The sequence below is a fragment of the Entelurus aequoreus genome, linkage group LG14, assembly GCF_033978785.1.
Source record: "Entelurus aequoreus isolate RoL-2023_Sb linkage group LG14, RoL_Eaeq_v1.1, whole genome shotgun sequence".
In the NCBI taxonomy this organism is placed as follows: Eukaryota; Metazoa; Chordata; class Actinopteri; order Syngnathiformes; family Syngnathidae; genus Entelurus; species Entelurus aequoreus.
The window spans coordinates 41,283,085-41,310,192 of record NC_084744.1 but is presented as its reverse complement, the minus strand read 5'-3'; the positions used below and the strand labels follow the sequence as shown (position 1 = coordinate 41,310,192).

The window sequence follows — 27,108 nt, the reverse complement described above, 5'->3', positions numbered from 1 at the left end:
TTTATAAATTAAAAAAAAAAAAAGAACAATAGTGTCACAGTGGCTTACACGTGCATCGCATCTCATAAGCTTGACAACACACTGTGTCCAATATTTTCACAAAGATAAAATAAGTCATATTTTTGGTTCATTTAAAAGTTCAAACAAATTTACATTATTGCAATCAGTTGATAAAACATTGTCTTTACAACTATAAAAGCTTTTTACAAAAATCTACTACTCTGCTTGCATATCAGCAAACTGGGGTAGATCCTGCTGAAATCCTATGTATTGAATGAATAGAGAATCGTTTTGAATCGGGAAAAAAATCGTTTTAAAATAGAGAATCGTGTTGAATTGAATAAAAAAAAAATCAATTTTGAATCGAATCGTGACCCCAAGAATCGATATTGAATCGAATTGTGGGACACCCAAAGATTCACAGCCCTAATATATATATATATATATATATATATATATATATATATATATATATATATATATATATATATATATATATATATATATATATATATATATATATATATATATATATATATATATATATATATATATATATATATATATATATATTGCATTCTATTTGAGTTACTTTGAATTTACAACCCCCTGGCGCAGTTTTGTACTGTTTTTGTACTTACTTTGATTACTATTTCTCAACTGTTTGTAAATGTTGAAATTCAAAAATAAAGGTTTATAAAATAAAAATAATAATAATAATCCGCCCAAGATTGACTGATGTGTTGACGAGCAAATCAGAATGCGAAACTAAAAAGAGCTAACCAATCAAATATGTAAAGGAAGGCGGGACTTCCTTTCTGTGACGCAAACGCTTCAGTCAACACTGCAGGCCCCACCCTTTGTGTTGCTTACCGCCAGTCAATCAAAAATAGAAAAAAAATCTTGACAGTTATCACCTATTTCTACGCGGCTACCATCAACACAAACTGCAAGTCATGTCCGGCTGGTGGTAACTGGCAAAACTATCCGCTTAACGGCAAGTCACGCGATGACTGGTATGTATTCTTTCCATCTTGTTCTTCACCCACGTATGCTAACGCGGCTAAATTAGCTTACTAGATGCTAGTAGCTAACTAGATTAGCGACCTACACCCAAGTGTCAAACTCGTCGCTTCCACGCCGCTACTTCTTTTTGTCCTCACGATAGCGGCGGCGCTCCTAACGAGTTTTCCCAAGCTTGAAACGATAAGCACTATGGTGATGAGGTTTGTTTAGCTACAGCTAGCTCTGCTCCAACTCCCCCATATTGTGTCCCCACGCAGCGCCAGAACACCCCCTGAAGGCAGAAGGAATGGCGGCTTTGGACGCGAACAGCAGCCGGAGCAACTTTTTGCAACATGAAGACGATAGGGGCAACCAGGTAAGACTTTTTACATTTCTAGCACATTAGTGGAGTGTAGCGAGTGGGCAAGCAAACTTGGGAGGGGGGATATGGACCCCCCGCGTTTCCTCTCAGGCTGTGCTTAAAATCCCGCCTTCTGGGTGACAGAGACCCGCCTGACATACTTGCCAACCTTGAGACCTCTGAATTAGGGAGATATTCAAAAGGCCCGCTGGGGGGGGAGGGGGGGGATATATATATATATATATATTAGGGCTGTGAATCTTTGGGTGTCTCACGATTCGATTCAATATCGATTCTTGGGGTCACGATTCGATTCAAAATCGATTTTTTTTTTCCAATTCAACACGATTCTCGATTCAAAAACGATTTTTTTCCAGATTCAAAAGGATTCTCTATTCATTCAATACATAGCATTTCAGCAGGATCTACCCCAGTCCGCTGACATGCAAGCAGAATAGTAGATTTTTGTAAAAAGCTTTTATAATTGTAGAGGACAATGTTTTATCAACTGATTGCAATAATGTAAATTTGTTTTAACTATTAAATGAACCAAAATACGACTTTTTTTTATCTTTGTGAAAATATTGGACACAGTGTGTTGTCAACCTTATGAGATGTGATGCAAGTGTAAGCCACTGTGACACTATTGTTCATTTTTGTTATTTTTATAAATGTCTAGTGATAATGTCAATGAGGGATTTTTAATCACTGCTACATTGAAATTGTAAGTAATATTGATACCGTTGTTGATAATATTCATTTTTGTTTCACTACTTTTGGTTTGTTCTGTCGTGTTTGTGTCTCCTCTCAATTGCTCTGTTTATTGCAGTTCTGAGTGTTGCTGGGTCGGGTTTGGTTTTGGAATTGGATTGCATTGTTATGGTATTGCTGTGTATTGTTTTGTTGGATTGATTAATTAAAGAAAAAAAAACAATTAATAAAAAATTCCCCACCAAAAAAATCGATTTAAAAAAAATGAGAATCGATTCTGAATCGCACGTGAGAATCGCGATTAGAATTCAAATCTATTTTTTTCCCACACCCCTAAAATATATATACATCTATATCCATCAATCCATTTTCTTCCGCTTATTCGAGGTCGGGTCGCGGGGGCCGCAGCCTAAGCAGAGAAGCCCAGACTTCCCTCTCCCCAGCCACTTCGTCCAGCTCCTCCCGGGGGATCCCGAGGCGTTCCCAGGCCAGCCGGGAGACATAGTCTTCCCAACGTGTCGTGGGTCTTTCCCGTGGCCTCCTGCCGGTCGGACGTGCCCCAAACGCCCGTTCGGGTGGCATCCTGAGCAGATGCCCGAACAACCTCATCTGACTCCTCTCCGTGTGGAGGAGCAGCGGCTTTACTCTGAGCTCCTCCCGGATGACATAGCTTCTCACCCTACCTCTAAGGGAGAGACCCGCCACCCGGCGGAGCAAACTCATTTACCCGTGATCTTGTCCTTTCGGTCATAACCCAAAGCTCATGACCATAGGTGAGGATGGGAACGTAGATCGACCAGTAAATTGAGAGCTTTGCCTTCCGGCTCAGCTCCTTCTTCACCACAACGGATCGATACAGCATCCGCATTACTGAAGACGCCGCACCGATCCGCCCTTCGATCTCACCATCCACTCTTCCCTCACTCGTGAACAAGACTCCGAGGCACTTGAACTCCTCCACTTGAGGCTAGATCTCCTCCCCAACCCGGAGATGGCACTCCGCCCTTTCCCGGGCGAGAACCATGGACTCGGACTTGGAGGTGCTGATTCTCATCCCAGTCGCTTCACACTCGGCTGCGAACAGATCCAGTGAGAGCTGAAGATCCTGGCCAGTTGAAGCCATCAGGACCACATGACCTAATCCTGCAGCCACCAAACCGGATCCCCTCAACGCCCTGACTGCGCCTAGAAATTCTGTCCATAAAAGTTATGAACACAATCGGTGACAAAGGACAGCCTTGGCGGAGTCCAACCCTCACTGGAAATATATTTATATATATAGCTGTAATTTACTGAAATTCAAGTATTTCTTATATATATATTTATATAAAAGAAATACTTGAATTTCAGTGAGTTACAGCTATATATATATATATATATATATATATATATATATATATATATATATATATATATATATATATATATACACTGTATATATAGCTGTAATTCACTAATATTCAAGTGTTTATTTTATTTTATTTTATATACATATATATATATATATATATATATATATATATATATATATATATATATATATATATATATATATATATATATATATATATATATATGTATGTATATATATATATATATATATATATATATATGTTCGTTAAGATGCCATTAGCAAATCCTCTCTTCGAACCGATTCCTTATCGAATCTCTTATCGAATCCAGATAGGTTGTTGAATCTCTTATCGAATCCAGATAGGTTGTTGTGTGTGCACCTTGGATGTGCACTGAGTTGAGTTCCAAAAGCCATAGATGTTTTGTGACCGGGCCGGCACGCTGTTTATATGGAGGAAAAGCGGACGTGACTGAGGACAGCATGCGGTCGTGACTGAGGACAGCATGCGGCCATTAAAGGGTGAAGGTTTCAGGTGAGAGAGGACGCTAAAGGCACGCCCCCAATATTGTTGTCCGGGTGGAAATTGGGAGAAATTCGTGAGAATGGTTGCCCCGGGAGATTTTCGGGAGGGGCACTGAAATTCAGGACTCTCCTTGGAAAATCGGGAGGGTTGGCAAGTATGCCGCCTGAAATCTCAAGCATTTGTAAACATTAGGTGAATGATGTCTGTGGAGGTCAACATGTGCGTGCAACTTTCAAGTTGCAAAACTTGGGTGACACGTACTTTATTTGGCTAATGGCCACTCAATTTCTCCCCCTTGAACTTGCTCATGGGGTGCAGGACATTGAGTCATCACCCCTCGACCTGCTTGCAACCACCTGCACTAAGGCACCAGAGCTGACTGCCGCTGATGTGGTAAGTCAGACCCTCTGGTAGGGTCCTTAGAAGCCTCACATCATGTGACCCCAATCATAAGGCAGTTCTTTACCACAGACGCTCTTGGCATGCACAGTCACACTGTCGGGACACTTAATAAGGGGCATCTGCAAAATAAGATTGATTGATTGATTGATTGATTGAGAAGTTTATTGACATGTTAAAGAATTGAATTCATGTAATGCTTTGAAAAGGCAAATGGATGGCACAAAAAGCCAAAAGGCTTGTTGCCATTGTGGTCCGTTAAATATTCATCACATTTGATACATTCAATAATAAAAGATATATAAACTGTAACATGTATACAAAAAATTACGTTAAAAAAATGGATAAATTGTGTACATATACACAGTATACATGTCGGGTGATTTGAAAAACAATAAATACAAAAAATGGGGGGTGCGGGGGGGTGTATATATACACTATGTACATGGCTATGCACATGTTGACTCCAAGAGTGTGCAAAACAGAATGAGAAAATATATATACACTATAACCACACATTAATATATATACACTATAACCACATAGAAATATATATATACACTATAACCACATATAAATATATATACACTATAACCACATGTAAATATATGTAAACCACATATAAATATATATACACTATAACCACATATAAATATGTATACACTATAACCACATATAAATATATATACACTATAACCACATATAAATATATATACACTATAACAACATATAAACCTGTTAGATGCTTCAAAGAGTTGCTGGGGATCAATTTTGGTTCAGATCAGGTAGAGGTTGAGCTGAGCCATGATTTTATGGCAAAATTTAGTAGGAACAAGACAAGTTTACAACTGCACTCTTCCATTTTGAGAGGTGACACTAATGTTACGTAAATAATTATAAATATTATAAATAGAATTAAAGTTACGATACTTAATAGGGGTGTAACGATTAGTCGATTGATTGATTGAAACTTTTATTAGTAGATTGCACAGTACAGTACATATTCCGTACAATTGACCACTAAATGGTAACGCCCGAATACGTTTTTCAACTTGTTTAAGTCGGGGTCCACGTTAATCAATTCATGGTAATCATCAATAGTTCGATTTATATTCCTACATTTCAAGTATATTGATCTGAAGATATGTATTGATCCAAGATTGTTATAAAAAGAGAATTTTATTGATAACATTGGGCTTAAGAACCAGGCAGGGTAAAAATCTGCAAAAAAGCAGAAATTTGCTTTCCTAAGCATACATTTTCGCGTCAAAATATCACTTTGTGTTTTGTAATGAAATATCAATAAACATACGATTCAAACAATATTTGTTGGAATGCTTACCTCAGGTACTTGCTGTTCCTCTTGCCTAAATGCTACACTGAGTTGCAGGGCGGGGAGACGATCAGTAGCACCGATACAAGCTGGCTAGTTAGCTAACCATCTAGCTATCTTACTTGTTGTCGCACCCATTTGCTCTCCGAGCCACAACGTTAACGGCTGTCCAATTTACTGTTAAATCATACAGTCAAACACTGTTAGTTCAAAACCAGTTATAGTTCTAGAGTAGTTTTTTAGCCAGCGAGATGGCATATTTTTGATGTAAACAGATGTCACAACACCAGAAGTATATTACCCAAGGGGGCATTGCTACAAAGTAGAGGTGCCAAATAAGAAACGTTTTCTGACTTATTTGCACGCAAACTTTATAGAATTTTACATTAGAAGGTTTCTCCTACATGTAAACATTCGCGACGCCAGGGCAAGATTAATGCCGCCACACCTTAAAAAAAAAAAAAAAAATATATATATATATATATATATATATATATATAAAACACTTAACATGAGAACAAGTTTAAATTATATATTGTATGAATGAATATACTGTATATAGTCTATAATTTACATACTATTGGCTATAATACGTTTGAAAAACAGCTAAAATATCATAAAAAGGTTCCTCATTGCTTTATTTTGGGGGGGAAAAAGTGCATCTAAATCGCCTGTCAGAAGCGGATAAGGTGGTTGCGCACCTAAAGGTTTTCATTCATTCATTCATTAAAGGTAGTTGACACACGGCTAAAATGAGGAGAGAAAGTTAAGAGAAAGGTATTTTAAGTTAATTAATGCATTTTGTGTTTAAGCCTGTTTAAATTACTCGTATTCTTTTGACATTACTATCGACAATATCGTCTAACTTTACGCTGTGTGCGTCTTCGAACCTCCGTTTAGACATCGCTGTGTGAAGTGTGCATTTGTCCCCGTGCGTGTGTGGTTGCCTGTGTTACCTTTTACAATAAGCAGCCACAATAAAAAGTGCATTGAACAAAGAGAGCTTAGTCGACCCAGTCAAATTGCTTGTGTAAAGCTGATTGTGATTCCGATTCTATTAAAAAAATTATATTAATGGCATTATTAACTCATAACACAATTTGTTTTCAAATATACAGAAGACATTTGTTTAGCCTTTTTAAATGAAATATAAGCATCATTGCAAATCAAAATTATCATGTTATATATATATTGATGTCATATTGACCACACCCCCACCGCCACGTACAGTATACAGTGGCAATCTCGGGGAAACCTGTAGGGTGTCCGTATGTAATTGAATGTGGCGCGCCGTCACTGCGTTTTTATTACTGCCACATCTTGAAAATAAGTTGTTGTTTTTTTACTTGGAAACAAATTAAAGTAATATAATATATTAAAGCCCCCAAAAGCAATCACGCAAAGTCAGACGCTATTTTTACCTTTTATGATACAAACGGCGTAATTCCAACAGGTTTTACCTCTTGTGGGGCGGCGTAGCTCGGTTGTTGGGGCAGCGTAGCTCGGTTGTTAGAGCGGCCGTGCCAGCAACCCGAGGGTTGTAGGTTCAATCCCCGCTTCTGCCATCCTAGTCACAGTGGTTGTGTCCTTGGGCAAGACACTTCACCCACTTGCCACCCACACTGCTTAAAAAAAAATAAAATAGTGTAACTTAGATAATGGGTTTCACTATGTAAAAGCGCTTTGAGTCACTAGAGAAAAGCGCTATATAAGTATAATTCACTTCACGTCACTTCGGACACACAACACCTCCTCATTCTCCGTCAATCACCTTTCAGTCACGGACTACCGATACCGCATATGAAGAAAATGCACGCCATTGTCTGTAGTGTTGTCAGCATGTCTGCGATGTGGATGTGTTTTTTAAATATATTACAGATATACCTGCGGACAGCCATCTACAAAATGTGCAAATATTAAGTGGACAGTGGCGGCTTTGAAGAAGAGAAAGTCCATCTAGAGCGGGGGTCGGCAGCCCACGGCTCTAGAGCCGCATGCAGGTCTTTAGCGCCGTCCTTTTACAAAACGTATGAAAATGGAAAAAGATAGGAGAAAATATATAGTTTTAGTTTGATTTCTGTAGGAGGACAAACATGACACAAAACGTTCCTATTTGTTAAGAATCCCACTGTTTACATTAAACATGCTTCACTGATGAGAGTATTTGGCGAGCGCCGTTTTGTCCTATTAACTTTGGCGGTACTTGAACTCACCATAGTTTGTTTACGGTACATGTACAACTTTCCCGGACGCTGCCAGAGAAAGATGTGTTTTACGCCACTGCTTTTTTTATGCTGTGCGTGAATGCACAAAGGTGAGCTTTGTTGATGTTATTGACTTGCGTGTAGTGCTGATCAGGCATATTTGGTCAGTGCATGCATGCAAGCTAATCGATGCTAACATGCTATTTCGGCTAGCTGTATGTACATATTGCATCATTATGCCTCATTTGTAGGTATATTTGAGCTAATTTAATTTCCTTTTTTTTGTCCTCTGTGTATTTAATTAATATTTGCATGTCTCATAACACATTATCTGTATGTAATATTGGCTGCATTTCAGATAGTTGTTTGTGTGCCATGTTGTTCCAGACCACAGCAAACATTACCCAGCTTGCAAAGATTGTAATAAATCCATTAGAAGACAGCCTGACGTTTCCTTTAACTTAGACACACACACATCTATACCTTTGGCCATTCTAAGCCAGTAACTTCCAGGAGTTATCTCACCCTCTGAGAAGCCTCCGTTTTACTAATGTTTTCCAATGATGTAAAAATGCGTAGAATAAATATTACATTTCAACATTTCTGTCAGCGAAGATTGGCGTCAGCCTGTGACACATAGTTTTTTTGATAGTAGGCTAATATAGATACTTGCATCATGTGTTGCCTTTTTTTGCAGCGCCAGACTTTTTTTTAAAAATTTAATTTTTGTTCCAATTTGGCTCTTTCAATATTTTGGGTTGCCGACCTGAACTTGAGCAACAGCACGAATCAAGTGTGACGTCATGCTCGCTGCAGCTCTTTCGTCAGGGACAGAAGTTAGTCTCTAAACAAGAGTATATTCTATACCACCAGAAGAAATGCTAGATTTGTTGGTAGTTGTTTTTAATTTAGAAAAAAAAGTCATTAAATGTCTGTAAACACTTGAAAAAATAATTAAGTTAAAGTACCAATGATTGTCACACACACACTAGGTGTGGTGAAATTTGTCCTCTGCATTTGACCCATCCCCTTGTTCACCCCCTGGGAGGTGAGGGGAGCAGTGGGCAGCAGCGGTGCCGCGCCCGGGAATCATTTTTGGTGATTTAACCCCCAATTCCAACCCTTGATGCTGAGTGCCAAGCAGGGAGGTAATGGGTCCCATTTTTTTATAGTCTTTGGTATGACTCAGCCGGGGTTTGAACTCACAACCTACCGATCTCAGGGCGGACACTCTAACCACTTGGCCATTACGAAGTACATTGTACAAAAATCAGCAACAGTTGAAAACATATGGCAAAACAACAAATAAAATGTTTATACTAATTGATAATAACAGATTTGTTTTAAATGTATGTATACATCTTTTGAGCCTTTTTAAAGAAAATCATATCATCGTAGCAAATTATTAAATTACTCCAACGTTATGGTGACCACGCCAGTAACCACGCCCCTACCACCACTGGTATCTTGACAGTTTAGGTGAAAACCGTGGATAAAGATGTTAATTAATTCTGTCTGCCCGTCTATGGCATCATTAACAAACAAAAATGCGGATACCTCCATCACAAGACAACATCATTAGAGATGTCCGATAATATTGGCCCGCCGATAAATGCTTTAAAATGTAATATCGGAAAATGTCTATAGTTTTTTTTATTATCGGTATCGTTTTTTAATTAATTTTTGTTATTTTTATTAAATCAACATAACACAAGATACACTTACAATTAGTGCACCAACCCAAAAAAACTCCCTCCCCCACTCATTCACACTCATTAACACAAAAGGGTTGTTTCTTTCTGTTATTAATATTCTGGTTCCTACATTATATATCAATACAGTCTGCAAGGGATACAGTCCGTAAGCACACATGATTGTGCGTGCTGTTGGTCCACTAATAGTACTAACCTTTAACAGTTAATTTGACTTATTTTTATTAATTACTAGTTTCTATGTAACTGTTTTTATATTGTTTTACTTTCTTTTTTATTCAAGAAAATTTTTTAAATTTTTTTATCTTACTTTATTTTATTAATTTTTAAAAAAAGGACCTTATCTTCACCATACCTGGTTGTTCAAATTAGGCATAATAATGTGTTAATTCCACGACTGTTTATATCGGTATCGGTTGATATCGGTATTAGTTGATATCGGTATCTGTACCGGTAAATAAAGAGTTGGACAATATCGGAATATCGGATATCGGCAAAAAGCCATTATCGGACATCCCTAAATATCATACATTACAACACTAAAGCATTTAGCTACAGAACGATTGCAAAAGACACGACAAATACAAACAACACAAAACAATAATATAAAGCCACAACACAACTTTAAAGGCCTACTGAAATGAATTTTTTTTTATTTAAACGGGGATAGCAGATCCATTCTATGTGTCATACTTGATCATTTCGCGATATTGCCATATTTTTGCTGAAAGGATTTAGTAGAGAACATCGACGATAAAGTTCGCAACTTTTGGTCGCTGATAAAAAAAGCCTTGCCTGTACCGGAAGTAGCGTGACGTCACAAGTTGAAAGGCTCCTCACATTTCCCCATTGTTTACACCAGCAGCGAGAGCGATTTGGACCAAGAAAGCGACGATTACCCCATTAATTTGAGCCAGGATGAAAGATTTGTGGATGAGGAACGTAAGAGTGAAGGACTAGAGTGCAGTGCAGGACGCATCTTTTTTCGCTCTGACCTTAACTTAGGTACAAGCTGGCTCATTGGATTCCACACGCTCTCCTTTTTCTATCGTGGATCACGGATTTGTATTTTAAACCACCTCGGATACTATATCCTCTTAAAAATGAGAGTCGAGAACGCGAAATGGACATTCACAGTGACTTTTATCTCCACGACAATACATCGGCGAAGCACTTTAGCTACGGAGCTAACGTGATAGCATCGTGCTTAAATGCAGACAGAAACAAAAGAAATAAACCACTGACTGTAAGGATAGACAGAAAATCAACAATACTATTAAACCATGGGCCTGTAAATACACGGTTAATGCTTTCCAGCTTGGCGAAGCTTAACAATGCTGTTGCTAACGACGCCATTGAAGCTAACTTAGCAACGGGACCTCACAGAGCTATGATAAAAACCTTAGCGCTCCACCTACGCCAGCCAGCCCTCATCTGCTCATCAACACCCGTGCTCACCTGCGTTCCAGCGATCGACGGAAGGACGAAGGACTTCACCCGATCATCCGTGCGGTCGGCGGCTAGCGTCGAATAGCGCGTCTGCTATCCAAGTCAAAGTCCTCCTGTTTGTGTTGCTACAGCCAGCCGCTAATACACCGATCCCACCTACAACTTTCTTCTTTGCAGTCTTCATTGTTCATTAAACAAATTGCAAAAGATTCACCAACACAGATGTCCAGAATACTGTGGAATTTTGAAATGAAAACAGAGCTTTTTTGTATTGGATTCAATGGTGTCTGAATACTTCCGTTTAACTATTGACGTCACGCGCATACGTCATCATACATAGACGTTTTCAACCGGAAGTTTAGCGGGAAATTTAAAATTGCACTTTATAAGTTAACCCGGCCGTATTGGCATGTGTTGCAATGTTAAGATTTCATCATTGATATATAAACTATCAGACTGCGTGGTCGGTAGTAGTGGGTTTCAGTAGGCCTTTAAGCCACAAAAGACTCGACCGACACAACGGAAGTGACAGCAGAGCAAGTTGCAGCGACTGGTTGTTGGTTGCACTTTATTCAAATAAGATGTTAATGCATTGGCCATTAATTGTTGTTTACTTGATTGTATCCATAATTCATTCATACCTAATTCCCTTACAAGAAATAATAGGAATATTGGAAACTTCAGATGTAATGTCCACTATCCAGTATTTGATTCACAGTCACTGTGGTTGAATTTTGTTGGCTAAAAAGTTACTGAAATTGATTCCAACTTACTGAATTGTTTAAGATTGTATTGTTCTAAAAATATATATTGTCCCTGAATCATATCGGCAACCACACATTCTGAATCGAATGAGATTGTTGTTAAAAAGAATCGTCACACCCCTAATACTTAAACTTACCCTGGGGCTGTAAGTGTTGAAAAGCTGTCTGAGAAGTCCTGCGGTGGAAGCCTGCCTGTAGCGAACGCAATGTAAGTTTGCAATTAATGGACAACCATTATATTTTGACGCTAAAACAATAAATGACAGCTGCAGCTGGTATGTTTTCATTTGGGTAATGACCAACTGAGTCAACAGTTACAATATATTTTGTTAAACAGAATTGACTGTACTACTATTGATTAAAGGCCTACTGAAACCCACTACTACCGACCACGCAGTCTGATAGTTTATATATCAATGATGAAATCTTAACATTGAAACACATGCCAATACGGCCGGGTTAACTTATAAAGTGCAATTTTAAAATTCCAGCCACACTTCCGGTTGAAAAACTCCTTTGGATATGATTTATGCGTGTGACGTCACAAAATCCACGGAAGTGGTTGGACCCCATCGAACCCGATACAGAAACCTCTTGTTTTCTTCGACAAAATTCCACAGTATTCTGGACATCTGTGTTGGTGAATCTTTTGCAATTTGTTTAATGAACAATGGAGGCTGCAAAGAAGAACGTTGTAGGTGGGATCGGTGTATTAGCGCCTAAGTACAATACTTACAGCAACACAACAAGGACTACTTACCCTGATAGCAGACGCCTAGCCGATGCTTGCCGCCAAACCCACGGATGAAGTCCTTCGTCGCGCCGTTGATCGCTGGAACGCAGGTGAGCACGGCTGTTGATGGGAAGATGAGGGCTGGCTGGCGTAGGTGGGGCGCTAATGTTTTTATCATAATCCTGTGAGGTCCGGTTGCTAAGTTGCTAAATTAGCCTTAGCGTCGTTAGCAACAGCACTGTTAAGCCTTACCAGGCTGAGAATTTTTAACCGTGTAGTTACATGTACATGGTTTAATAGTATTGTTGATCTTCTGTCTATCCTTCCAGTCAGGTGTTTATTTATTTTGTTTCTATCTTCATTTGAGAACGATGCTATCACGTTAGCTCAGTAGCTAAGTGTGTCACCGATGTATTGTCGTGGAGATAAAAGTCACTTTAAATGTCCATTTCGCGTGCTCGACTCTCATTTTCAAGAGGATATAGTATCCGAGGTGGTTTAAAATACAAATCCGTGATCCACAATAGAAAAAGGAGAGAGTACATAGTTCTGTGAGGTCCGGTTGCTAAGTTGCTAAATTAGCCTTAGCGTCGTTAGCAACAGCATAGTTAAGCCTTACCAGGCTGAGAATTTTTAACCGTGTAGTTACATGTACATGGTTTAATAGTATTGTTGATCTTCTGTCTATCCTTCCAGTCAGGGGTTTATTTATTTTGTTTCTATCTTCATTTGAGAACGATGCTATCACGTTAGCTCAGTAGCTAAGTGTGTCACCGATGTATTTTCTTGGAGATAAAAGTAACTTTAAATGTCCATTTCGCGTGCTCGACTCTCATTTTCAAGAGGATATAGTATCCGAGGTGGTTTAAAATACAAATCCGTGATCCACAATAGAAAAAGGAGAGCGTGTGGAATCCAATGAGCCAGCTTGTACCTAAGTTACGGTCAGAGCGAAAAAAGATACGTCCATCACTGCCTCTCTAGTCCTTCACTGTAACGTTCCTCATCTACGAATCTTTCATCCTCGCTCAAATTAATGGGGTAATCGTCACTTTCTCGGTCCGAATCTCTCTCGCTCCATTGTAAACAAAGGAACATTTTGAGGATATTGCCTCCTCTGACGTCACGCTACCTCCAGTACAGGCAAGGCTTTTTTTATCAGCGAGCAAAAGTTGCGAACTTTATCGTCGATTTTCTCTACTAAATCCTTTCAGCAAAAATATGGCAATATCGTGAAATGATCAAGTATGACACATAGAATGGATCTGCTATTCCCGTTTAAATAAAAAAAAATCATTTCAGTAGGCCTTTAAGTGGAAATGCAGTTATTATATGGCTAATAGTGGCCCTGTGTTAACCACTAAACAGCTGAATTAAATGCATTTGTTCCAGAAGGACTTACACTTGATATTTTGCTATTTAAAACAAATTCAAAACCAACTTTTCTTACCATTTGAAACCTGTTTTCGTTTTATTTGGGATCCCCATAACTCATGAGAATTTGAATCCAAACAATAAAGGCGAGGTGAGGGTATTAATAAAACACTTTTGCCTCTTTCCAAGCGAGCCGTTAGGAATTCAAGAAGATTATGACGTATTTTGCCATAATTACATCAGCAAATATATCCTCACATGGTAGAGCTTTGTGCAAGCCCGCCATTTTTATTCAGTTATAGTCCGATATTGTAGTCAATACGTTCCTTCTTTTTCTATATCCTCTTGTTGTGGGGCAGACTGGCTCCAACATGCACATGCATACGCATGCATGTTAAAATTCTCCACTGTTACCATTTCTTAAGAACATTTTTTTTGCGTATAGTTCTAAATTATATCAGTCAGATTCGATATGGAAGCTCTAAAAACTACAACATGGCTGAGGCGTGTTGGCCTGGAGGAGGGACTTGGCACATAAACAAGACCGGCCACAAAACAGCATATTCTGAAGAAAGGGGCTTTAAAGAGGAACTGACCTTTTTGGGGAATTTTGCCTATTGTTCACAATCATTATGAGAGACAAGAAGACAAAAGTTTTTTGTTTTATTTCGCTTTCCAACAAAAGTCGGCTCGTTCTAGCTGGCTAGCAATGCTGCTAATGGGAGCAATCAATTCTACCTCTAAATCACTTTTCAAAAAACGTCAACAATACTTAATTTTACGTTCCGTAACCCGTATAATAACCAAGCTGTAGCGACAATGTTATTGTAAGAGCAAACACTGAGGAACTATTTTTCTATCGTACGAACACATCTGCGTGCTTTGGTATTAGCCGTAAAAGCTAACTACGACAAGAGATAAGCTAACTTCTACAACAACACGAAACGCGTTTGAGGTTGTAATCCACAACACTGTGATACGACAGCAATTTGTACTGACTGAAAAACATGAACAATCATATTACAGTATCTGTAAAGTATTAGCCCACATTTTATGTTTTGTTTGTACACAGCTGAGTGAGCCAGACAGCGTATGTAGTTGTACTGTAGTTGTCCTAACACGCATGGCGTGCTGTAGTTGTCCTAACACGCATGGCGTGCTTCTTGTATCATGATCGATATTAAAAGTGACTCATTCGTCCGGTCCAGTTGGCCGGGGACGTCTCCTGTTATTTTGGGTAAGCAATCCATTTATTTCAAAACAGCTTGTCTCCGAGTTACATATTTATAGCGTCAAAAATGCTTTCATCCTCCTCTCCCGGCTTCCGTCTGCTCCAACGTCTCACTCTTCCTTCGTGCTCGCTTTTATAAGCAGCATATATTTAGCTTCAAAAGTATAGGGTTGTAAATCCTCATTTGTCCAAAAATAGTCGTCGTTGTTTGTTACCGTGTCTGCCATGATTAGAAAACACACTTTTAGAAGTAGGATGACACATTTTTCCAAAAGTCAGGCGTGCGCTGCAATGGAAACAGAAATCAATGCGCAGAATAAATCAGTCTCAAAAATGATAAAAAATATCAAAATACGGTAATTATTGTACATATTACGTATTGTTATAAAGGAATGTGTCTGTTACTAAATTATATATAGACTTGCACTGTGTATATAAAACGTTACTGAAGGGTTTTGAAGTTGTTTTAAAGGGCTTTGAAGGCTACTACGGTGACTCCCATTAGCCGCATGTTTCAAGCGTTTTTTTAATCATATTTAAAATCGTAAAAACAAGACGTGTGTTCTTGTCTCTCATAAATTCCCCCAAAAACTGCAGTTCCCCTTTAAGGGTTGCAAAATATTGATCAAAGAACCACCATTACGTGTTATGTAGAAAACATTGAAATGTTTTAAATGCAGGCAAAACAATCATATGGTCCCTTTTAAGTGCTTTATTTGTATAAGTGGTTGTTTATAGGTGGAGCCAGGCAGTGCTGTCTATTGAGATTTTACTTCCTTGTTACAACTAAAATTCAAATGTGTAACCGTCTGGCGTCCTATCAAAAATGCAGTTCAGCTCGAAGTGGAACAAACTTTTGCGCACTCAAGTTTATGCGCGGTTGCTTATCATTGATGCGCAGGCCTGAGAGCACGACTGAAGCATTAGCGCTCTAGCTATTTAAGTTTGCACTTATGTGACTGTAAGACCATGCCAATGTGTATTCTGTTGTATTGTTGATTACTTAAGTAATTTTTTTTGTCTTTTCAACCCACCTGTCACAAGTTGGTCCATCTAAAGTGTAAAGCTCGGTTATTTTTTAAAACACTACGTATTGCTTAGCACATTGGATCTTTGTTGGCCTCAAAATATATTGCATAAATAACATGCTTTTAAATTTTCCCATTCAAAATTATTTTTGGGGATGTTATAATTATGTTTTCACCTAAATGTAATGGGAGGATAGTCTTTGGAAGAATGCCTTTCCATTATATGATTTACAGATCACAATATTACAAACTGTAAACAGAAGGCTGCAAACAAAGCAACCAACTAACAGAACCACACAGATGAAAACAACCACTTAAGATAACAATATTCTGCTTGTTTGAAGTGTAAAATACGCTTACATAGCTGGCCATAAATCACCTTTTTAATGAGTGCTTTCTAATGTTTAATCACTTAAGTCCTAGTGATTTGTTGTAAATACTTCCATGTGTGTAATATCTATAATTTTCTATTTTAGACTACAGATCAGACATCTCCACAGCTTACTGTGTCTGATAAATGGGAGGTGTTAACTCCCACTACAGCAGCAAAGAGCGATTCTGGGATGATACAGATTCAAGGCCAAGGAATATTAACATCAAATGGACAGTACGTTCTTCCTCTCCAGAACTTGCAAAGTCAGCCGATCTTTGTGTCATCAGGAAACGACACTGCCTCTGCCAATTCAGTGCCTAACGTTCAGTACCAAGTAATTCCTCAGATTCAGACTTCAGACGGACAGCTGAGCTTTGCCACCACTGGCATGGAAGGAGCGACTCTGAGTCAGGATGCCACTGGGCAGATTCAGATCTTGCCTGATGGTGGCCAGAGTCTCAGCGTGACATCAACTGCAAACATCCTTACAAACACCCAGAGCCTCATATCACATACTGGGGATGTCCAGCAGATGCAGGGGATTTCTATTGGCAGCTCCACCTTCAACAACCAGGGTCAGGTTGTTACTAATGTGCCTATGGGTTTGCCGGGGAACATCACTTTTGTTCCTATTAACAGTATAGACTTGGACGCACTCGGCCTCTCAGGAGCCCAGACCATAGCAACAGGCATCACCGCAGATGGTCAGTTAATCATGGCGAACCAACCTGGGACCGTTTCAGTGAACCAGGCGAAGACGGACGATCACCTTTCACAAGCAGTAAATGACGCAAATGCAGAGCTCTTTGTGCCGACGTCTTCCTCCCAGCAACATAACCCATCAAGTGGCGCACATCTCCTGACACAGGGCACCTCGTTGTCATCGGTGGCAACAGAGCAGTCCAACGCCACAGCTAGCCTCCAAGAAGGCTTTATCCAACAGACCCACCAAGAGCAAAACATCCATGTGTCGTCTTCTCAGCCCATTGTCCAGCTGCAGCAGGTGCCACTGCAGACCATCAATGGGCAGGTGGTCCAGTCGGTAGCCACGGGCAGCCAGGGCATGCAAAATCTGCAGCTGATCAACCCTGGGACTTTTATCATCCAAGCCCAGACAGTTACACCGTCAGGTCAGATACAGTGGCAGACATTCCAGGTGCAAGGTGTGCAAAGCCTGCAAAACCTTCAGCTTCCCACCACTCAGCCTCAGCAGATAACGCTGGCTCCAGTCCAGACCCTTTCACTGGGTTCCAATCCAGTCAGCATCGGCACTGGGCAGATCCCCAACCTGCAAACAGTGACAGTCAACTCAGTGGCACAGCAGGAAGGACACACGCTCCCAGGAGGTAAACTATTTATTATATTTTTATAAAAATACAAAATTAACATCTACACGATTTTCCCAATCAACCTAACCAACTCAGCCCAGCACAATAGTTCTTGCTATTAAAACTTTGTGATGTAGCTGAGTCTACAGAACTGTTAACATGTAAATGGGGATTGTTAAATGTGCTCAAAAAGTACTTATACACACACAAAATCTTTTGGGGAAGTTAGTTTTTAATCAAATAACTAAAATAGACACATTGTTAGAAACATTTTTTTCCCCAGATTTTCTGTTTTTTTTGCTTCACAGTTTTAGTCTTAGTAATTTATTTGTTTTAATGTCTTATATTTCATTGTTGTAAATATTGGTTTGTACTGTAGCACTGTGAGTTTTATTTAAATAAAAAGTGTGCAATAAATACAATCTATTATTATTATTATTTCTTATTTCTGGCGGGCGTTGCGGCGTTGTTCTCTGTTCAGCGGTTCTTGAACTCACCGTAAAAACATCTCAGGTCTCGTCTACCTCTGTGTACAGAACGATCACTCTGTTCTAAGAGATCAGGGGCCGTACTTATCAAGCTTCTTAGAATTACTCCTAAGAAGTCTGCTAAGAGTTGACTTAAGAGTAAATAAATTCTTCGCTGAAAGCTGCACTTAAAAGTTAGTTATCAAGCGTCTTACTCACACTTTCAACGAAGTGTAGGACTGAATCTTAAGTGTCACACTCAGAGCTGAATTACGACATCACTATGTGCCGTAAACGGAAGTTTAGGTGACGTAATTTCTGTGTCCATAGAAATGACCGATCACGGAAGGGAATCCCTTGTCTAAGAATAAAGAAATATCTTAGAAATATTTAAGTGGACAATGGGAGTGTATATTTTGACAATAAACTACAAAATAATACAAAACAAACAAAGAATATTGGCAATGAATCAAAAATAAATGTTTCCTTTTTGTTGCACCTTTCCTGCTTCCTACTCCCAGACCGTAACAAAGAGGCAGGGGAGACACTTTTCCAGGATGTATGCTCGGGGCAACACCCTTCACTTTACCCGGCAGGGGGTCTCCACAGCGGACGACTTTAGAGTGAATGATGAGTCCGGCGATTAGTTGCAAATCTTGCTTTATTGATTGCTTGCACACAGCCAATCCAACACAAAACAAACTAGTCCCCGCTCTCACTCACAATACCGCTCCCTCTCTTCTCTCGCCCACACACTCACTGACGTCACTCACCTCACATGCTGTAACCTAGCGTATGTGTGTGCCACACACATACGCTCATAACATTTTCTTTCCAATTCATTAATTAGGCAACTAATTTGAAACTGGTGTGGGTGGCTCTATATATACTAGCCCACTGCAGCCACATGCAGAAATCAACAAGGAATGGAAAATTATTAAATCTGTGACAAAAATAATACCCGCTCTGTCTAAACGATACAGTTTGATCAGCTGTTCGTCATCAAACAAAGATGAACGTTCGCGCACGTCTCTCTCGCCTCAGTGCCATCCCCTGCTGGCAACTCCTAACCACTTAAGACACCTCTGAAGGTCTCTTAAATATCGTGGAGAGTAGGAGTGATTCTTAGACTTAAGAACGTTGATAAAAAGCTTTTATTCTTAAGTTTGAGAGTAGGACTAAATTTCGCAAATTTCCAGGACTTAAGTGTAAAATGGCACTCTAAGAAGCTTGATAAGTACGGCCCCAGAGCTTTTAGGCTCATTGTACACAATTGTATGTCTTAGTTGCTCGGACAGCAATGTGTTTCTATAAATTTAAATTGGGGTATGTCCTTTCTTAATGTAGAAAGACGTTAAAGTCTCTTGTTTTCATGTTCACATTTAAGCTACCGAGCTGGTGCCAGTCAGTCCGTGAGTTTATCAAAATCCATTCATTGATCACGGTTTTTCAATAATTTTACTTTAAAATGTTAATACTGACCATTTGGAGTTTTACTGTGGTTATCCTTAATATTGTTTATTGTTACATCTCTAAATTACTTCTGGTTTTTTTTCAGAAATACAACAAAACCAGAACTCAGTTTAAATGTTTTATTTTTATTTGTATTAGTTCATAACGGTCACAACCTCTCTTAGCTCCTTTCACGTAACCTGAGCAGATGTTAACGTACGTTGGTTTCTTCTTATAAATCATCTTTGTACTTATTAGGCTTATTTATAAAATTATGAAAAGGTAACTTAAAAAAGTGCCTCATATTCTCTTCTTGGCACGTGTCGAACAAAACCTTTTTCCGTGTCTACAGTTCATTTCTTTTTTATTTTTTTGTGTGTGGAACAGACATACGAATAAAAGAGGAACCCGACTCAGGAGAGTGGCAGCTTAGCGCCGACTCAACCCTAAACCCCAGCGATCTGTCCCATCTTCATGTCAGGCTAGTGGACGAGGACGACCAATTGGGCCAGGAGGGCAAGAGGCTGCGCAGGGTGGCGTGCACTTGCCCAAACTGCAAAGAGTCTGTCGGAAGGTAAGTTATCTTAATATAATTTCAGCACCCTGACACTAAAGTCCACTGAGACTTGAGTACTGCATTATGCATAAATGTCACCGAATACTCATTGTGCCAATACGTTTTGCAGAGCACCCAGTATAGGGAAGAAGAAGCAGCACGTCTGCCACATTGCAGGCTGCGGGAAAGTGTATGGAAAGACGTCACACCTGCGAGCACACCTGCGCTGGCATTCAGGGGAGCGTCCTTTCGTCTGCAGCTGGATGTACTGCGGGAAGAGGTTCACACGCAGTGATGAGCTGCAGAGACATAGGAGAACACACACAGGTGCCCCAGTTAATTATATTCATATGTCAAGTAAATTTTAAATTAGACTTCTGCACTCATTGTGATAATTGCCAACATCCACTGACCATTGCAGTTTAGTTACTAGATTGATTCATCAACTTCAAGAGCTCAATCGGTTCTATGAGCGAGTTTGTAACTCAAAACATTTTTATCTCGAATCAGCGCCACCCATTAAATTTTTTTAAAATAAAACAACACATTTTTAACATGAAACATGCCTTTAAAAAAAAATTGTAGTTAAGAAATAGACTAGTACAATATAATGTACTACAAACATACTACATTAGTCTTATGAACTAATATAATAATAGTAATAATGTAAAGCGTTTATATCTTGTAATGGACCGAATAGGACTTTGAAAAACTTTTTGGTCTCTTTTTAGTGTCATCTTGCTGTCTCTATAGATCAAACATGTAAAGTAGAGATGTGAATTTCTTTGTGATGGACGATTCGATTCGCATCTTGATACGTGGGTTACGATGAGATACAAAAACGATTTCTTTATAAAACGGAACGATTCGATTTAGTGTATAAATGATTTGATGCGATTTGATTTAGTGTACAAACTATTTGATGTGATTCAATTTAGTATATGAACGATTCGATACAATATGATTTAGTGTATGTACGATTCAATAAGATTTGATGCGGTTTATGCACAATTCGATTCTATGGTTAACATTTTTTGATGGACACATTCTTTTTTACAGCACAAAAGAACATACACATTCGCTTCTCCTCATGTTAGAGGATAAATAGTTAGGACCTTGGCACCATGCGCTCAGACTAGATCTGTCCAAGCTAAGTCTGTGAGCATGAAACTACTCTGATGAGAAGCCAAACGTCTTCTTAGACAACTGATCAGTTGAATACCACAGGAATAACAATAACCTTCATCTTCAAATATAAAAAAGCACATTCCAATATTTTTTATTTTTTAAAAGACAATATATATTCCCAAATATATTTTATAAAGTAAAAAGGCAAACACTATCAAATGTATTCCTCTTACACGAGTCAAGTCAGGTTGGTGTCGTCACAGACGCCTACAGGTTCCAGCTAAGGGCTTGACTGGGGGACGGGACTTTCGGGACAAGAATGAGAAGTGACGTTTGTTGTGGAGTTGAAAGGGGAAAGGAAAGTTGCTGTAAAAGAGATCAAGACACTAAGACTGAGCCCTTTGTACGAGAACGTTGAATTTGGTGAAATGAAGAAAGCCAAACTGGGAATCTGTCTATGCCGCCATTACTCGGGATGTTACAATATCGACGGACGGCACAGCACGGATACGGTTCGCGGCGTTGACGTTCCCTGTCTTGTGGGCAGTCGTGACACTCCCGTTGTTTTAAAGATACACGATCTACTAATTACTAATCTTGCACGACACCCGGACCATGTACCTACATCCATTCTCGTCTCCAGTTATGTGACTCTTTTCACGGACAACACTGGCTCTTATGTCGTTTTAAAGACAAAAAACGTCAACTGATATTGAGTTTGGCACGATAACCGGTTTATGTGTTTACACCTGAGTAACCTATTCACAACTGAACCTTATTGATTGAGGGGGCTGGAACCGGCGCAGCCGAACCGCATATCCCGTCACATCAGTTTGTGGTCAACAGCTCTAATGTACAGTGAGCCAAGGTACAGAATAGGGACGACTGGTCAATAAGGCTGGGATATCAGCGTTTAAAAAGCAGATATTTTAAGTTATGCTACCTCCAACAATCAGTAACAGAGGAAAGTGGACACTTTTCAGGTGATGTGCTGGGAGGGTTACTACCACACTAGGCTGGGCAGCAGCATGACCAAAGTCACCGTTGGTTTTGGACTCCCAGAGCTGCTTCAGGCGTGTGCAAGAAGCCGGGACGTGGGTGTAGGAGTAAGTCTTTGACGCGCCAACAAAGACGTTGCCGACTCTGGCGGGAACTTAGTTGTGGAAGCTGGACTGCTGTTGATGGTTTCCAATGGTTGGAAAACTTAGTTATTTCGATCTCTTGCTATAAGCCATTGGTTCTCAAATGTTTTTCACCAAGTACCACCACAGATAAACTTGGCTCTCCAGGTACCACCTTAATGACCAACATTAAAATAAGTATATTTAATATTTTGGCCTCCGTAACGTTGAACACAGTTTGAACAGCAACGCTGTGTTTGAATATAGGAAAATAAAACACTGTACTTTAATCAAGTGATTTTTTTTTTGGTGTACTGCTTGATGGAGCCTGTGTACCACAGTTTGAGAAACACAGCTATACGATAATGCTAGTGAGTAATACCAAATGTTTCTGGGCGGATCCTACATTGATTCAATCATTCATTGATTAGCGGTCGGGAGGCACATAACTCAAATGATGTTTGCAGTTTAAAGGGGGCCTGCACTTTTTGGGGGAATTTCGCCTATCGTTCACAATCATTATAAAAGTCATAGCGATGGATGTATTTAAAAAAAAAAAGCATTTTAACTTACATTAGAGCCAATAGGATGTCCTCCATTCCGCCCATAAAACCCAAACATAAAAAAAACGCCAATAATACTCCCCTTTACATTTTGTGACTTGAATATTAACCAAGTATTAGTGATATTGTTATTATAAGCGCTAACGCAGACAAACTATGTGATCTCTAGCGTGTGTGCCTATGTTTACATCGAGTGGTGAGCTGCTTCCTTTGCTCGTGAAAGTTTATTGTATATTATAAATCATGCCTATCACCTGGATATTGGAAGAACAAGGATGTACACTTTGACACCCAATTTAGACCCGGAAAAGGTGAGAATAACACGAAAAGACACTTGATCTCACCCCCCTTTTCTTCGTGAGGATTATGAGTCATTCTTTATCTAAAACGGGAATATAGCAAGATTCTATAAGTGACCGCAGACATTGCACAGTAAGTTATGTTTTATTTTGTTTGTTGGCTCCCATTAAGCCTGCACTGAGTAGAAATCAGTGATGAAGTGGGGGGGGGGAAGCGAAAGTTGTGATGCGTTTTATTAATTAATGCGCCGTGTATGTTTAAAATAATCCAAACGTGTAAATATTAAATATTATTATAAATGTGCCTGTTACTACATTAAATATATACGGTACTCAGAGTGCATTTGTAAAACCTTAAAGGAGGTGTTTGGATGTTTTTAAGGGTTTATAGGAAGAATAGAGTGACACCATAGGCTCCATTGTAAACAGACTTTTGATTGCATTTATGTTTAATAAAAAATAAAAAATCCCAAAAATGTGCAGTTCCCCTTTAATGTATGAAAAAAATCTAAGAGACCACTAGTACCCAAGTTGAAGTACCACTGTACTATTTAATTACGAGTAATAGAATAATCGTATCCCTATTATTCACAAATCTTGCTATTTGTGGTACACTCCTTTTTGGGGGAAAAACCTATTTTTTCACAGTAGGGTGCCAATCTAGATTTATTTCAGGAGGCTTTAATTGACACAACTAGTTTTCTTCATGTTTTTGCCTGTATATTGGTCCAATAGTCTAGTATTTTGTGGCGGCATTTGGGCTCCTCAGGTCAGCATATTGCATACCAAAGCTCAATGGAACTCAAAATGGTCTTTTTTTAAATAACTAAGTATAGACATGTGTTTTGTGTATTTTCTCTTTACTTGTTTTTTGAAATGTGAAACAATGTACTCAAATAGAAATAACTTTTCTTAGTGCATAACATAATACCTTTTTTCTGGCAGGCGAGAAGAAGTTTGTGTGCCCAGAATGTTCCAAGCGCTTCATGAGAAGTGACCATTTGGCCAAGCACATCAAAACTCACCAGAACAAAAAAGGGGTAAACTCTGTGAGCGCAGTGGTAACCTCTGTGGAGTCGGCAGGGTCTTCAGACAGCATCATCACCACGCCGGGCGGGACCACCCTCATCCTTACCAACATCCAGCAGGGCGTGAGCAATGCCCAGGACATATTGGCCAACGCTGAGATCCCTCTGCAGCTCGTCACCACTTTAGCAGCGAGCGAAGTCATGGAGTGATTGACGATCCCCTCACAAACTCATGTGACAGCGTTCTCGTAAACTCCTCCTGTCTGCATTTTTATCACAATTTTGAAGACAATAAAGAAATGAATATATATATAAATATATATATTTTAACATGGAAATAGTACATCTTGTCCACTGTGCAAAAATAGTGGCAAAGATAATATAAAGAGACATTGCAGTAATTACACAAGGATATGCCTTATTTTGTACAACATTGTGTAGTTGCGAGTATAGGATGTCCTCAATCAACTTTGTTAATGTGTTTTTCACTTTTTCTTACCTTCACTTTATGTCCTTGTTCCTTTTTTCTATGAGCAAAGACTAGATTTCACCACAGAGCTAATTTTACCCGCATAAAATACTGGTTTTGACGCAAATGTATTTGTTTTTCTCGCTATAATATGCATTTACCCCAGTGTAGTCAGTGCTTCCAAGTCAGCAATTCCTACAATGTCTATTACTTTGCAGGGTGAAAACAATCAATCATTTTATTCTGATTTCTCCTCAAAATGACCAACATATCAATCATCGAATCTTTAGATATTTTGACTAAACAGTATTGGGCTTTATCACAAAATACATTGCTTATGTTCCAGTAATGTCTTCTTGGTTGACTTCCCAAAAAAGCCATTTTGGTGATTGTTGCCAAATTTTACTAGAATCTCAGGGTGAGGTTTGACCAAGTGGAGAAAATCTCCCCGATGTAGTCATTTTGGGGCAGGGGTTATAAAAAAATCTTCATGGATGGACCAAAAGCTGTAAAGAGCAACCGCACTAACTTGCTACTGTAGTGTCATTAACCGTGTTGATTTGTTTTGTTACTTTTATTTTATTTTATATATATATATATATATGTAATATTTCCCATCACGACAGTAAAAATAACAATCAGTACAGTTTAGGAGTCAAGGGTGTAGATGTTTCAATTGTGGTACTTAAAAAATGTTTTAACAGCACTGTGCTCATCACTCGCATTTTGTAGTGGACTATTGTTTATATATGTTTGCAAATGTATTTGTGGCTTTTTATAAGAATCGTCCTTTCCTTGTTAAATGGCCTTTTTCTTTCTGATCTCTCACTTAGCTTTTACAGGATTAAGTGACATGTTATGACATTATTATATATATGTGTATATATATATATATATATATATATATATATATATATATATATATATATATATATATATATATATATATATTGTCGTCTTCAGCATTCACACGTCTTCTTGTGTACTTGACCTTTTTACTACTTTAGACCTGTGTATAAAACCTGTCTATAACGCCGCCATTATAAACATTTCTGTTACAATCGCATTTCCATGATTCAAAGAAGAAGAAAGAAATCTGAAAACTGTTTCACAACATTTTACTTGTAATGTATTTACCTTTGTTGCTGTTTGAGGACAGCCAGGAGTTTTCATCTTGATCCCTGCAGCCTCAACTCTGACTGTGCGGACCAGCAGATGTCACCACAGCCAAGGGAGTGGCGCAAGAGTCCGGTTTGACCCCCTGGCCTTTCCTGCCTGGCATCACAAAGACCAAGGCCAGAAGGAGGTGTGTACCCTCAGTTGAAATACTTAAAGCATGTACTGCCGAGAAAGTATCATGACTGCAACCAAGTGGAGACAACCTCTCCCAGCAGGTACAAGATATTGATAGAATGTTGATTATTGTTACATTTCCTTAAAAACTAACTTCGAAACAACATAGTTGTATTTGTAAATTGAGATAAGGTTGGATCCACGTTGTTGGTTGGGAAATACCAAATTTCAATGGTCAAATAACCCTCACAACTTGACATTGAATAGACGTCAAAAAGTATGTTTCAACATATTTGTGTTGTAAAATGACCAAAATTCAATGGTCAAATCAAGGTCAAAACCCAACATTGATTAAACGCCGTCAAAAAGCATGTTGTTCCAATGTTAAGTTTGAGTTGCTCAACACCAGGACCTAATTTAACAAGTTCTCAACGTTGTGTTAATGCTTTGTGCCTGCTGGGCCCTGTATTTGCATTATTATTATATTATATTAATGTATTGTTGTAGTTCTGCTGGTCTGCATTGATGTACAACTACATTTTGTGGAAGTTCGATACAGTTCTATGGATCTCAAACTTACCCTGTTCCCTGTATACATTATACTGAATATCTCAAAAATCAGTGTCTTTCTCACTATAGTACAAACAAAAATATTGTGTAGGAGCATAATTTAAATGCTTTATGACGGATATTTAACTGTGTTAGGGGTCACATTAGCAGAAAGCTAAGGACCCTGGGGCCAGACTTCTCCCTTCACTTTTTATCGTATTTTGTCAGAGTATCTGGAGCGTTCTGCTGTTTTTAAGGACATTCTGCAAAAAAGCAAATTAAATATCTCTATGACAGCGCT

General features: G+C 38.9%; 1 protein-coding gene across 2 annotated transcripts; it reads left to right on the top strand.

Annotated features, from left to right (window-relative positions):
• The first annotated feature begins 832 nt into the window (after positions 1-832).
• sp3a (sp3a transcription factor) lies at positions 833-25,826 on the top strand. 2 transcript variants are annotated; one of them, XM_062069903.1, is made up of 7 exons: positions 833-1,016; positions 1,284-1,381; positions 4,273-4,347; positions 16,658-17,900; positions 20,189-20,375; positions 20,488-20,684; positions 24,414-25,826. In XM_062069903.1, the coding sequence occupies exons 1-7, from the start codon at positions 1,010-1,012 to the stop codon at positions 24,704-24,706; spliced, it is 2,100 nt and encodes a 699-aa protein (XP_061925887.1). In that variant the 5' UTR covers positions 833-1,009; the 3' UTR covers positions 24,707-25,826. The 2 variants fall into 2 exon arrangements, with proteins under 2 accessions (XP_061925887.1, XP_061925889.1); XM_062069905.1 differs by lacking the exon at positions 4,273-4,347 and having other exon boundaries at positions 24,414-25,824.
• Positions 25,827-27,108: the final 1,282 nt, after the last annotated feature.